This window comes from Pundamilia nyererei, unplaced genomic scaffold (assembly GCF_000239375.1).
Source record: "Pundamilia nyererei isolate P.nyererei 1_Seehausen unplaced genomic scaffold, PunNye1.0 scaffold00022, whole genome shotgun sequence".
Classification (NCBI taxonomy): domain Eukaryota; kingdom Metazoa; phylum Chordata; class Actinopteri; order Cichliformes; family Cichlidae; genus Pundamilia; species Pundamilia nyererei.
Genome location: NW_005187423.1, coordinates 75,323 through 88,173, shown reverse-complemented (window position 1 = coordinate 88,173; position 12,851 = coordinate 75,323). Strand labels below are relative to the sequence as shown.

Here is a 12,851-nt window from a genome sequence, read left to right as displayed (position 1 = left end):
AATCTTCGAACTGGGGAGAAAAACAGGGCATGCTATCGCAACTGTACCCGATATGTGGTCACTGTAGATTAAAACACAGCAAATATTCAATTTTAGAAAAAAACAACAACCCTATTTTTATATTAATTCCCATCCAACTGAATAATGACTAGAGTGTGAGATGTACAGAGAAAGAGAGAAAAAAAATACTTTGAGCCAGTGGTTTAGATTGTAACAGGGTGTCTGAATTTTAATATCTGGGTATAAAAATCCAGTTTAATGAAAAACAGCAGAGACAGATTTTCTAAAAGATATCAAGCACTGTTACACAGAAACTTAGAAAGACCATTAAATCACATTTATTTAGAAAACATGAACACAAACAAGTAGACCACTGGTCCAAACATGCATCAAGTTAATTTAAAACCTTGGCAACATTTACTTGAATTACTCTTTGCATTGAAATCCCCTTACATTATGAGCGCTCAAATTCACATCTGCATTCAAGAACTACTTACATTATTTAAGGAGACCCTTGCTTCTGTGAGCATGACCGTTTTACAACATCCAAGGCAAACACCATTGAGATAAAAGAAAGAAAAATAAAACTGCATTATCAAGTAACTTCAAGTTAAGTTATGAAAAGGCTTTCAAACAGGCAGACACTTTAATGAGGTATAAAGTTTGCAGGTTTATCTATTTTAAAAGCCCATCCATAAACTCCCATTACTCATTTTGGCTTTTACAAGGTTCACAAGGAATATGGAAAAATACTAATATCTGGTTTCATTTGTCATTTAAACTCTAGATTTTGGAGTCTGATCTCATTGTCTTCCAATGATTTTAAACTCACAACAAAACTAAACAGGCAGACATTAGAAACCTTTTCGAGTACAATGTTGCCACAACCATGCCATTGTTTCCAAAGAAAAATCATACCTATTCAAAATAGCCCTGCTTATGCTTTGTTTTATAAAATGAAAACGGGTCCAGTGATAGGGAAAAAATGTCAGGGAACACACATGGGTAAGAAAGAGAAGGACAAAAAGGAAGTTATTCTCTTCTTTCCACAGAAAGAAATGTCTCTAAAATGTCTCAGCCATAGGCAAAGCACACAAAATGTTCTGTTACTGTCACAATGATTGAATGCAGGAGTCTTCATGCACTCCCAGCTCCTGAGAAACTTGAGACTTAATCCACAGACAGCTTTTTCTGACCAATCAGAGCAGGCTGGACCTTTCAGGATGAGCATTTCAGGAAGAGGATGAACTGTGGCGTAGCGGCAATATGGAGCGGGGCACGGAAGAATACGTTGTGTTTAGTTTTTTTAATATTAGCATGTAAACCTATTCTAATTTAAAAAAAAAAAAAAAAAAGAATTATGAAATGTAAATGAGTATAACAAGAATCATAAATAGCCTTTCAAAATATAAGGTGATTGCACATACCTTTGCACACTCTCACACTTACACTATACTAGACGTGCGCGGCATCGTCACAGACAACTGACTGCAGCTCAGGAAAAAACTAAACAAAACGCTAAACTCAAACATTAGTTGGAAATTAAGTGGCTTGAACTTCCCGTTTCCCTGTTTTAATCATGACTACACTGATTTCAAACCTGTCACACGTTTTTTCATAAAAAGTCTGAAAAAATAGCCCTTGAAAGGGTACAACAGCTTTAATGTTTTAAATCAAGTTTCCAAGCACCTCCACCACATCTGGTCCTCGTGGGCCCCTTTCAGACAAACACGCCTGTATAAATCAGCACTCTGATCGCTTTTTCATTAACTCTTTCCCCCATAAAGACGACATCTGATGACCTCACATGTTCCCTTAACGAGTTTTGACATCTCACTGTATATCAATTAAGATGTGGTTTTACAACCATTAAAATAGTTTCCTGTTTTTCTGAAGTGTCGCTGTGATTCTGTACTGTAACCAGAAATGTGACCACTCTTCACAAAAGAACTCCAAGGGTTACTCCTAGTAGGCTTTAAAAGGTAAAGAGTTAAAGTTACAGCAGCAAACGCACTAGGTCAGAAAATATGTGTATTTGGCTGACTGCATGCAGTCACAACAGAGAGACACCCACACTATTACAAGCGTGCACGTCTCTGTTGTAGCTCTGTGGGCCGATCAGCTCACTATAGAACGCAAAACACCAGCTCAGTTTCTAAACTGCTCAGAGAGAAAAATTTCCTCTGTGATAAAGTTTTCTAGCCTCTGTGAAAAGGGTTGGGGATGATGTCCTTGCTCTTAATGACAATTGTCATTAGACTTTGCTAGAGTCAATACTGACAATGCACGTCCCGGTAAATACAAAGACTTTTACAAATAAAGCTGATATTGTGCACATACCGTGGATCTCTGTCACAGGGATGTCTGAATGAAGGCATGAGGAACATTGACTGAAAGACAGAATGCTGTTACTTTAAGAGACTGACAGATTCAGCGCCGTTACAAGTTTCATGTCTGAAAGAGCTACAGACACCAAAAATGGATGAGACTACAAAAAGTGGTTTTCAACGCCTGATTAAGATTTCTCTCTCTCTGTCTATATATATATATAGGTTATTTACCTATTATTGTCATCAGTTTTAGTGTAACTGCACAAAAAGCAGGCCGTCATGCTTTTCCCTGAAGCCTGTTATACCAGCCCTCATCTTTAATCACAGTGTGAATGACAGAAGAAGAAGAAGGAAAAGAAAAAAAACAAAAACAAAAAAAAGGGGGGTCCTAGATGAAAAGGAATTCCACTGAACTGCATCTAAGTTCAAATCCTGCAATTTTAACATTCACAGGGCACTGGGAAACAGTTTTATGAACCAACTTCAAACAAACTAAAGAGACAAATTGATTTTTAAGGAAAATAAAGTTAAAAGTGCACAGATAACAAAAAAAAAAAAAAAGGTGCTTTGCATTGGAGATGAGGATCTAAGCTTCTGGAATAGACAAAGGCCAGCTGTTGCTTAAGACGTCTGGCACTGAACACCACCAGTGGTGGCGTAGTCGTCTTCGTCCATGTAGTAGCACTCATTTCTGTATCTTCTCCTGTTCTCAAAGTCACAGTCCTCCAGGTCAGCATAGATGTAGAGGTCATCGTCCATACTGTCTGGCTGCTCTGCATCCATCTTTTCTGGGAGATAGCGCTCCAGCTCCTTCAGCTTATGTTCGGGGAGGAAATTAGCTTTTGGGAACACCACCTAATCCGTAAAAACATCCGTAAATAGATTCAGTTGCAGCTCCACAATAGACCATACACGCATATTATAATGCAGAAAAATGCTAACACTTTATGTTATTTTAATGGTGTCAATGTTTGCAAATATGGGCCTCATCAGCTGCTTTGCTTACTTATGCGTAATTTAGTCATAAAAATATAAAAGACAAAGGCATTAAAAAAAACAAAACAAAAAAAACAATAAATGCCAAAGAGATTCTTACCGAGAAGTGAATAATGAGACGCCCCTTCTCAAACGGCCTGCGATACGTGGGCATCCCTTCATTCAGGACACACTTAGTGTCGCCAGGCCTGATCAACTCCCCTGTAATTTAAAAAACAAATATATACAACATCAAAATAAATTAACTGAGTAAGAATGAGTTTGTAGTTTATTTTAACTACTGTACGGTAGAGGTCCAGTGGTCTTGACAAGGTGGCCTAGTTTCACTGTGAAGTACAAGCCACACCAAATGTGGCTTGCTTGGCTGACAATAACATTAGGCCCATTAAGTCAATCTAAACAAAACAAAAAAATCATCACTGTTTATTCATATTTTTCAAAAATAATGATTTTAACTGTTCTGGAAAAGGAGGACATCACAATGACACAACACATCTAAAACACGGTTCACATCTCACAGAGAAATCTTTCAAACATCACCTGGAATTATTTTAAAAAGCGCTATGACAGTTTCTAAATTCAATATGTGTTATTCATTGGATGCATTTTTCAATAATACATTCATATCCTCTAAAGCAGAACAATAAAAAAACACAAAAAACAAAAATGGGCCTGAACCTGCTGATGCTACCTCATTATACATAAGAATATTTTCATACACTAATCTGGTTGCCAATCAAAGTAACTCCCAAAAAGCATTTCCCACTTTGATTTACCTGGATGTAATGTGATGAGGAGAGTTCTGTTGTCCAGTGTCTGAATGGGGTTCTTGAAACCACATAAAGCCTCAACCAGCTGCAACTCCATGGACATGATGAGGTCCTCTCCTTTCCTAGTTAGACAAAAATGAAGACCAAAAAAAAAACAAAAAACAAAAAGAAAAGCAAAAAGAGAGTCAACCGTCAGCCTACAGCATGGACATGGAAATTACTTTTATTTTTATTGCACAAAAGGATGAGAGGGTGATGGTAAAGCACCAACCTTGGTTTATCATCCTAGTTAACATTCAAAACAACAAAAAGACACTTAAGAGCGGCTTCTTTTTACCTGGTGAATTGTGCATGGTCTCGCTGATCTAAAACAATGATGATGTCGCCTGGCTCGAGTCCCGGCTCCTGGTCTCCCTCTCCATGTAAAACAATTTTCTGGCCATCTCTCATTCCTGTGTAAATGTCACCGGGTAACATATGTACAGGTTTACCGTTTTCCTTGTTTGTACACAAACAAACGCAAAAAAAAGTTTTACATTTCTCTCACCTTTGTCAATGTGGACCTCCAAGATCTTCTTCTGTCGTAGGATCTTTCGGCCTCCGCATGCTTTGCAGCGGTCCTTTTGGCTGATTCTTTTTCCTTGTCCTTGGCAGCTGTGGCACACTGTGGACATCTGCTGTACCATACCTGGAAGTAACTGGTGTACGCGGACTTGCATCCCTGTGCCATGACAAGACATGCACACTTGTACCGCTCCTTTACGACCTCCACGACCTGCCAAATGAATAATGCAGGAGAAACAGTTTGGTTAGATAACTTGCACCAGACTGATGTGACGCACATCTCACTAACATCTAAGCAACTTTTTTAAGAGAAACATACCTTCACATCTGTCACAAATGGTATTCTTTGGGACAGCAAGTTTTCTTGTTGCTCCATTATAAAGCTCTTCTAGCGTCACTGTAATCTGATGAACAATATTCTTCCCTGGGGGGCAACAATATTGCACAGTTAGTTATATCACAGATTTCAGCAGTAACACTTAAGCCTGAGAGGTCTCCCAGAGAAACCACTAAGACAAGCTTTCAATAATTCAATCATTTTGCTGTACATTTGAAATGCAGTAATAAGTAGAAAAAAAAAAACCCAAACTCAAACATTCACACTCTCTACGTTCGAAGAGTGAGACATTTTTTTCAGAAAGCATTTCTCACACTGTCTCTTTGTAATTCTAAAGCAAATTCTAAAGCCATCCAGCGCAAAACAGAGCATAAATCAGGCATGCTTTAGGGGCACGTGTACCCGTGAGTAACAGGTCTCTTACGGTATGAGCATGAACTTTCAAGCCTTTAAAGACTGTTCTACTTTATCTCAGCTAAAACTATGAGTGCAGAGATAATCTTTGTTTGCTTGGCATTCTCTGGCTCTGCCAATTACACAAGTCTGCAAAAAAAGAAAAAAAAGATTTTTCAGCTGCATGTGATATTTTTGGTAAATGTTATTGTTTTTAGAGTGCTGAATCCAAAAACGATCTCCATTTCCCTCCATCACGTACAGATTTTTTGCAAAACATGAGGAGTTTACATAAAAAAAAAGCACAACAGTGATAAAAAAAAACAACAAAAACAATTAAAAATGTTTTATTACAATTAACTAAACATATTTTTTTAAGATTCCCTACCTTTCGCCATGAAGAAAATAACCCTCCACTTACCTCACTCAATTCCTCGTATTTTCTATTAGTATTTCTCTTGAGTCTCACTCTTAGAAATATTAAATGAATGTAAGAAATCATTATTAGATACGCTTTTTTGACTCAAGTATAGGATACCAGATTTCAGTTTAAAAAGGGAAATTGTATGCTTAATTACACTAAAAAACACGAGTTTTGCAAGAAAACATGACGAGATTGAATTTTAAAAATATTTTCCCCGGTTTCAGTGAGTGAAAATCTATAAGAAACAGTCAAAGAATCCCGTGTAGTTTTTAGGTTGCAGACCTGTGTTATCTGTATCATGACTGACCTCTAGTGTAAAAAAGTGTACTTGTAAAAAAACAAAAACTCTACATCACAATTAGGGGTGGGGGTGTATTAAAGATCATACAGCACCAAATCGCAGTATGATTTAACAGATTCAAACTCTTTGTGTCTGAGTCTTTAGAACCAGTTTTCTTTCATATCGCATTGCATCAGAGAACATATTTAACACAGGCAAACTAAATGGCTTTACATATTATTTCACAGCTATATCCTCTCAACATTTGCCTACCTTTTCGCTCTCTATGCATCCGGCTGCCTCCACCAAAAAACAAGTCAAAGATATCCATGGGTGATGCAAAGCCCCCACCACCTCCACCGCCAGTTCCTCCTTCTTTTATAGCCTTTTCACCTCCCCGGTCATAAATCTCTCTCTTCTTCGGATCTGACAAAATCTCATAGGCCTGTGAGATCTGCTTGAACTTGAAGAAAAGAAAAAAGAGAAGACAGACCGTGTCAGAAGACGTGTGCCTCACCTGTTGATGTTAATGACAGTAAGAAAATACTACACACCTTCTCTCCTTCTGTGGGATTTTTATCGGGGTGATATTTCAAAGCCAGTTTGCGATAGGCCTTTTTCAGCTCATCTGGAGTTGCGCTGGGTGGCACACCCAAAGTGTCGTAAAAACCTGTTTCTTTGACCATGTTTGCCTTGAGAAACTGAAATAAATAAATAAAATATTCATAAATAAAATAAAGTTCATAAATGTTCAGCTTCTTGTGAATCTGAGCTCAGCTCTTGTGACCATAGAGGACATTGCATGTGATCTGCATGGACACTGTCACCCTAAACTATCAACCTGGAAATACTTTGTGATTAGATGGGAGGTGATGACTGAAACATAAAGCTTGTGGGCCACAATCAGCCCAGCAAAGACTTCAACCTAACCCTCCGGAGAGCTTTAGAAAATGTGCACACAGACGTTAATTTTGGACTTCTAATTGTATTTTCATACGTTCATGGCCATTTATAGTACGTCAGAGTAGTAAGTAACGAACTAAATGACAAAAACGTTCCTGTTTTTTCACCATCTAATACAGTTTCTGTTTACAAAATAATTGCCAGACACTCAATGACTTACCTTTTCTGTTAATTTGACACATTTCTTTAAGCCTAAAGAGACCTGCTGACAGATTTCACTACAGCAGCATTTTTATTATTTTACTTTCACCAATCTGGCCCACTCAAGCTCAAACTGGAGTTCACAATGTGAATCGAGTCTGGCATCCCTACTCTAAAGGGTGAAGTAGATCCAAACCAGCAACTTATTCCTCATTATCATAACAGAGTCGCTAAATCCCTTCACGGGGGGTGGGGATTCAAAGAATTAGCTACCAGTTACCAGCACCACACAAATACAGCCTCAATCCAGCCCTTTTAAAAACAGATAACTAGCAAGTCCTACACAAGACCTTTTCCGTTGTAAAAAGGAGCAAAGACCAGTAGTGCCTTCGCTTTCTGTCCGACGTTGAGTAATTTGTTTACTCAACGCTGCCATATTTGTTTTAGAAGCGATAGTAAAACTTGGCGACTCAACTATTTGTAATCTTTTATTAGTGGGAATAAAAGATCACAGTATATTTGAACAAGATGTTTGTATCCAGTTGGTTTCAGAGGTGTTTATGAATCAATAAAAACAACTCAATACTGTTGTCGAACGCTCCTTTTGGTACTTTCCAGACATGTCCAGTTACTTAGGTTTTACATAATCCAGTGGTTAAATGTATGCTGTTACATGAGGGGCACAAACTGGGGCTGCTCGGGCCCTACGAGGCTATTTGAGCTACTTAGCCCGGCTAAGGAAAAAAAAAAAAGGTTAGCTTTGTTGTTTTCTCAACTTAAACACCGACCAAAAAATACACATGACACTTGTGATAAACACCGTGTGAACACATAATTACTGTTTTCCAACCTTATATGAAGACAATGATGTCGCCTCACAACCTCCGTTCACAGCAACTCTTCTAGAAGGTTCTTCTAACCCGCCTCTATCGTAAATGAAAGTCGCGTCCGGTGACGTTTATTTCCTGCGACGGAGCCCCCAGTCACCCAAACAAGCGTGAACTGTTGGAAACAGAAACCCTGGTTGAGAGGCCGAAGGCAAACGATGATAAAATGCCACTCTGTTGGCTTATTAGCGAGGAGGGGAATCATAAACCCATCCAGCTCCCTCATTTACAGACTGTTGTGTTGGGGCGAGGGCCAGAAACAACCATCAAAGACAAAAAATGCTCTCGGCAGCAAGGTAACAGCATCTCAGTCTGAAACACTAGCAGTGTTAACAATTAGATCAACTATTGAAGTATTTTTTTTAAATCAAAATAAAAAAGAAAGATTAAAAAAAGAGATGTATTGTATGACCGCTAAGGTTATGGCCACGTCAACACAGCCTGAGCTCTCTTAGGCAGGTGTTCTTGTAATCTGTTTAAGCGATCTTCAAGAAGCCTGGAGAACTCCATTCAAATCGCTTCTTTAGATGTTGGCCGCCTTTTGTTTCGTTCTCAATCAAGGTGATCACAGACTGCTTTAACAAGGATGATAGCTGATGCTGAAAAATTTAGCTGTTGCCAATCAGGTGCTTTCCAGATGCAAGGTGAATCAAAATGTGATGGTACTTCTCTGCATTCATAATTCCATCAATTTTGATAAGATCTCAGCAACACTGGCTGAAACGCAGACCGAGCCTCCACTGTGTTTTACATATGCCTGTAGACATTTACTGTTGTGTTTCTCCTGACCTCCTTCTTACATATTAGTAACAAATTGAACCAAAATGTTTAAATTTGGATTTGACACGCCATAATACCCGTCGCCCTTGATTTTTCATTCCAGTTCTCAACCTGAACTGAAACCCTTTCTCCCCATTTCCCTTCTTTCTTTCACGACTGTCACCTCTCCAGTGAGACCATTTCTGATGAGGCTTTGATTAATAGTTGATGGATCAACTGGAGGGCCGAATGCATTTCTGTAATATTGAGGTTAAGCACTTATTAAGCGTCTTACTGAGCACACAAAGCCAAAACCATACATTAAACTATACACTACAAACAGCGTATTTGCCTCACATCCATGGGTATATTAGAATCACCACTAACATGTATATCTTTGGACTGTGGGAGGAAGCTGGAGGACCCATAGGAAGCCCAAACCTATTTACAACATTTTTAATTGACTTTCTAAACTATTATAAGTTTCCCAAAGATTTTATCATTAATATGTGGAAAGTGTGACTTTTGCAAATGTTATCCTTTTCCAACCAGTGGAGCTGAAAGCAGAATGCAACAAAGGTTATGTCAAAGTTAAACAGGTAAGATACTTACACATTCATAATTTGAATATCTATAAAGAGGTTAAACTTTTTCCCATCTTCCACTTTTTACTATATAATCTTACAGTCTGTCTTTTATATCCCCATTTTTATTCCAAAGCTGGGCTTAAACCCCACCTCTGTAGACTCCGTGGTGGTTGGTAAAGACAGTGAGGTCAAAATAAAGCCTGGACAGCGCCTTCATATTGTCAATCAGCTTTACCCCTACACTGTACAGTTCAAAGAGGATCCCACTGGCAGCCAAAGTGGAACAAAAAGGCAGCGAGAGTCCACTTCAGAGGACCGAGAGAGCCAGAGGGACGCTCAGAGTATGAAAGCAGACAAACAAACAGAAAGGATCTCAGTGTCAGTCAGTCACGCTGATTCCCCAAAAACAAATGTAAGAAATTTTTTTTTCGATTGTTTTCATGTTTTGAGTTTGAAGGAATACATTATCCAGAAGAAACATGTCCCCTAATATCGGTTGCAGGAAAATGCTGGACACTGGAGTCAAGGCCTTAAGACATCAATGCAAGACCCCAAGATGCAGGTAGCCGTTCTATAAAAGAGGCTCACGATGTGATGTTGACTGGAGAACTGGATTTTGTCTCTAATATCCAATTTTTAACTTTTTTAAACTAGGTGTACAAGGATGATAAAGTGGTCGTTATTAAAGATAAATACCCCAAAGCTCGCCACCACTGGCTTGTGCTCCCGTGGCAGTCAATTCCCAGCCTGAAGGCTTTGCGCACTGAGCACTGTGATCTGGTGAAACACATGCAGAAAGTTGCTGACCAAATGATTCAACAGCGCCCAGATTGTAGTTCGGTGCAGTTCCGCACGGGATACCACGCCATCCCAAGCATGAGGTAAAAATTTAGACTATATGAAATGATTTTGTGAACTTGGGAGAGTAACTAAACTAAACTAAACTAAAAATATGGAGGTAATATGCTTAGACTTAGTCCTTTTACTACAATTTGACTGATGAGGCTTTAGTGGATGTGTTTATTGAGACTGCTATAACAAACAATTAAAAACAACAAAAAACTGTTTTAAATTAGAATAAGAATAGTGATAATAATGATAATAATTGTTGGTTTTATAGAGAATTTTTCAGAATCTACCTTAAAAAGTGCTTCAGAGATCAGCAAAATAAAACAAAGACTGAATGAAATAAAGAAGTACAGGGCAGAATAAACTAAAAATTAAGACCAATAAATTGTAGAGAGAAATTCAGGAAATGAAAGACAGTTCGAAGTCAATTAAAAATCAAAGTAAGCATTTTTTTTGTTTGTTTGTTTGTTTGTTTGTTTGTTTGTTTACCAGGTAGACACTCCAGTTAATGTGGTACTCAAGGTTAAAGAAGCTCTGAAGTTAATGACTTTTAAGAGGTTAGGGTTAAGGATTTTCATTCTGACTCAAAAGCTTGTGAAATCAATCACGTGGTCGTTAAAAGCTAAAAAACAAAAGCGTCAACAGAATACATTTGGAAGCAATTTTGAAAGGGAATCCTAACTTTCTGGGAATAAATGTTAATTTAAAAAAAACTGCGCAGACTTCTCTATGCTTAAAATAAGTACATTTCATGTTTACGCTTAGTTTAAATGAACCTTAATTGCTCATCATTTCCGCATTGAACCTTTACTTTTATTTGTCTGTTTTTTATGTTTTCATTTACAAAGGCTCTGATTTTTCAAATTTGCGTTTTTAATGTTTCATCCTGTTCTTCTGATCTGGCTTTAATTTTTCATATGAACATGTAAAACATCTTTAAAACCATTAAAGAGAAATGTAATGCAGATGTATTATTGTATTTGAAAAATGAATCTAATAAATTGTGGTGTGGTCCCAACGTCTGACACATAAACAATAACTACTACATACTGTGTGAGTGTCTAGATCAGGGGTCCCCAATCCCAGTCCACGAGGGCCGGTGTCCCTGCAGGTTTTAGATGTGTCCTTGATTCATCACAGCTGATTTAAATGGATAAATTACCTCCTCAACATGTCTTGAAGTTCTCCAGAGGCCTGGTAATGAGCTAATCATGCGATTCAGGTGTGTTGACCCAGGGTGAGACCTAAAACCTGCAGGGACACCGGCCCTCGTGGACTGAGATTGGGGACCCCAGGTCTAGATTCTTCCCACATTATTTTGGAATAAAAGTGCCACGAAACTTGAAGCTAGAAGCTGTTTTGGACATCTGCTGCCATCTTGTGGCTAAGATCTGAAATGTAAACGCTTCAGACTACTTTCTAATCTTAAACAGGTTTTTAATGTGGCTTTGAAATTTTCTCTCTTTCAGCCATGTTCACCTCCACGTGATCAGCCAAGACTTTGACTCACCTTGTTTAAAGAACAAAAAGCATTGGAACTCATTTACAACAGATTACTTCATTGAGTCTAAGGGTAAGAACAGTTCTAGTTTATTTTTAACACCTGCTTAGAAATAATTTGGCTTTAGAGCAAATCATTTATACTGTGGACTCAAAATACTTTGTGTTTTTCTTCCTGCAGATGTCATTCAGATGCTTGAAACTGATGGAAAAGTCACTGTGAAAGAAGGCACCAGTGAGTTGTTGAAGCTACCTCTCCGCTGCCACGTGTGTCGCAAAGAGCTTCCCACTATACCGGCACTGAAGGAACACCTGAAGTCTCATTTCTGAGATAACAATGTGACTGTAACTCATGCTCATGCTCTGGGTTTTCATGGATCACATATCTCATGTTAACTTTTTTTTTATAGTATAGATTCATTCTTTTGTACAATTTTAAGTTCCTGTAGCTTCCATAATTATTGGCCTGATTACAAATTCCAAAGGTCTTCAATGTTTGTTGCTTTTTCAGCTTTTTAGGGTTTTCCAGTTTAATAGGAAATTGAGTGTCAAGCTACAAAACGTTCAAGGTAAATGCCATCAGTGTAATGCAAGGTCATGGATTTCATTTAGTGTTAATACCATTTCAAACATGTTAAAATATTTTGCAATAAATATTTTCTAAGAACTAAATACTGCCTATATCTTTTCAATTAAAGTTGCCTCTTTTAAGTCCTGCAGTGCATCAAGTTTAGACTGATTTTTAATGCAGATTTACAGAAAACAAAGGAAGCTGTCGATGTATTGTACTGGGAATGCATTAACTCGCTTTCAGAGCTGGCACAGCTGCCACAGAAATCAACATTTGTTTCAAAAAGTATAAAAGAAACCTTTCGAACTTACAGGTTTTTATATAAGGAAAAATAGCTTGCTGGAAAAAAACTGTACTGCTTTGATGTGTTGAAATAGTAGCAGACAGTCAAATAACACATTGGTACTTGGGAGAACTTTTTGTACTTTTTCTTTGCTGCTATTACAGTACTCCTTTAGCAAATAACAGTTAAAGCTTGCTCAGCCACCTACTGCTAATAC

At 38.0% G+C, this 12,851-nt stretch overlaps 2 protein-coding genes across 3 annotated transcripts; one reads left to right on the top strand and one right to left on the bottom strand.

The window, feature by feature from the left end:
• Nucleotides 1-202: 202 nt before the first annotated feature.
• Nucleotides 203-8,130, bottom strand: dnaja1 (DnaJ heat shock protein family (Hsp40) member A1). Its single transcript, XM_005726764.2, has 9 exons — nt 8,049-8,130; nt 6,649-6,795; nt 6,368-6,557; nt 4,980-5,084; nt 4,644-4,871; nt 4,434-4,548; nt 4,103-4,218; nt 3,427-3,527; nt 203-3,185 (listed from the first exon to the last, which is right to left on the bottom strand). The coding sequence occupies exons 2-9, from the start codon at nt 6,778-6,780 to the stop codon at nt 2,952-2,954; spliced, it is 1,221 nt and encodes a 406-aa protein (XP_005726821.1). The 5' UTR covers nt 6,781-6,795; nt 8,049-8,130; the 3' UTR covers nt 203-2,951.
• Nucleotides 8,131-8,153: 23 nt separating this feature from the next.
• On the top strand, nt 8,154-12,445 carry aptx (aprataxin). 2 transcript variants are annotated; one of them, XM_005726765.2, is made up of 7 exons: nt 8,173-8,381; nt 9,397-9,443; nt 9,565-9,843; nt 9,934-9,993; nt 10,086-10,312; nt 11,750-11,853; nt 11,962-12,445. In XM_005726765.2, the coding sequence occupies exons 1-7, from the start codon at nt 8,252-8,254 to the stop codon at nt 12,108-12,110; spliced, it is 996 nt and encodes a 331-aa protein (XP_005726822.1). In that variant the 5' UTR covers nt 8,173-8,251; the 3' UTR covers nt 12,111-12,445. The 2 variants fall into 2 exon arrangements, with proteins under 2 accessions (XP_005726823.1, XP_005726822.1); XM_005726766.2 differs by lacking the exon at nt 9,397-9,443 and having other exon boundaries at nt 8,154-8,381; nt 9,682-9,843.
• Nucleotides 12,446-12,851: the final 406 nt, after the last annotated feature.

Bases quoted from the DNA above. Each gene is read 5' to 3' on its own strand.
- dnaja1 (XM_005726764.2), bottom strand. From the start codon at position 6,780: ATGGTCAAAGAAACAGGTTTTTACGACACTTTGGGTGTGCCACCCAGC. The intron at 6,558-6,648 runs GTGTGTAGTATT...CTTTTCTTCAAG, and splicing joins ATCCCACAGAAGGAGAGAAG to TTCAAGCAGATCTCACAGGC. The intron at 3,186-3,426 runs GTAAGAATCTCT...TTTACGGATTAG, and splicing joins GTCTCATTATTCACTTCTCG to GTGGTGTTCCCAAAAGCTAA.
- aptx (XM_005726765.2), top strand. From the start codon at position 8,252: ATGCCACTCTGTTGGCTTATTAGCGAGGAGGGGAATCATAAACCCATC. The intron at 9,444-9,564 runs GTAAGATACTTA...TTTATTCCAAAG, and splicing joins GTTATGTCAAAGTTAAACAG to CTGGGCTTAAACCCCACCTC. The intron at 11,854-11,961 runs GTAAGAACAGTT...TTCTTCCTGCAG, and splicing joins TTACTTCATTGAGTCTAAGG to ATGTCATTCAGATGCTTGAA.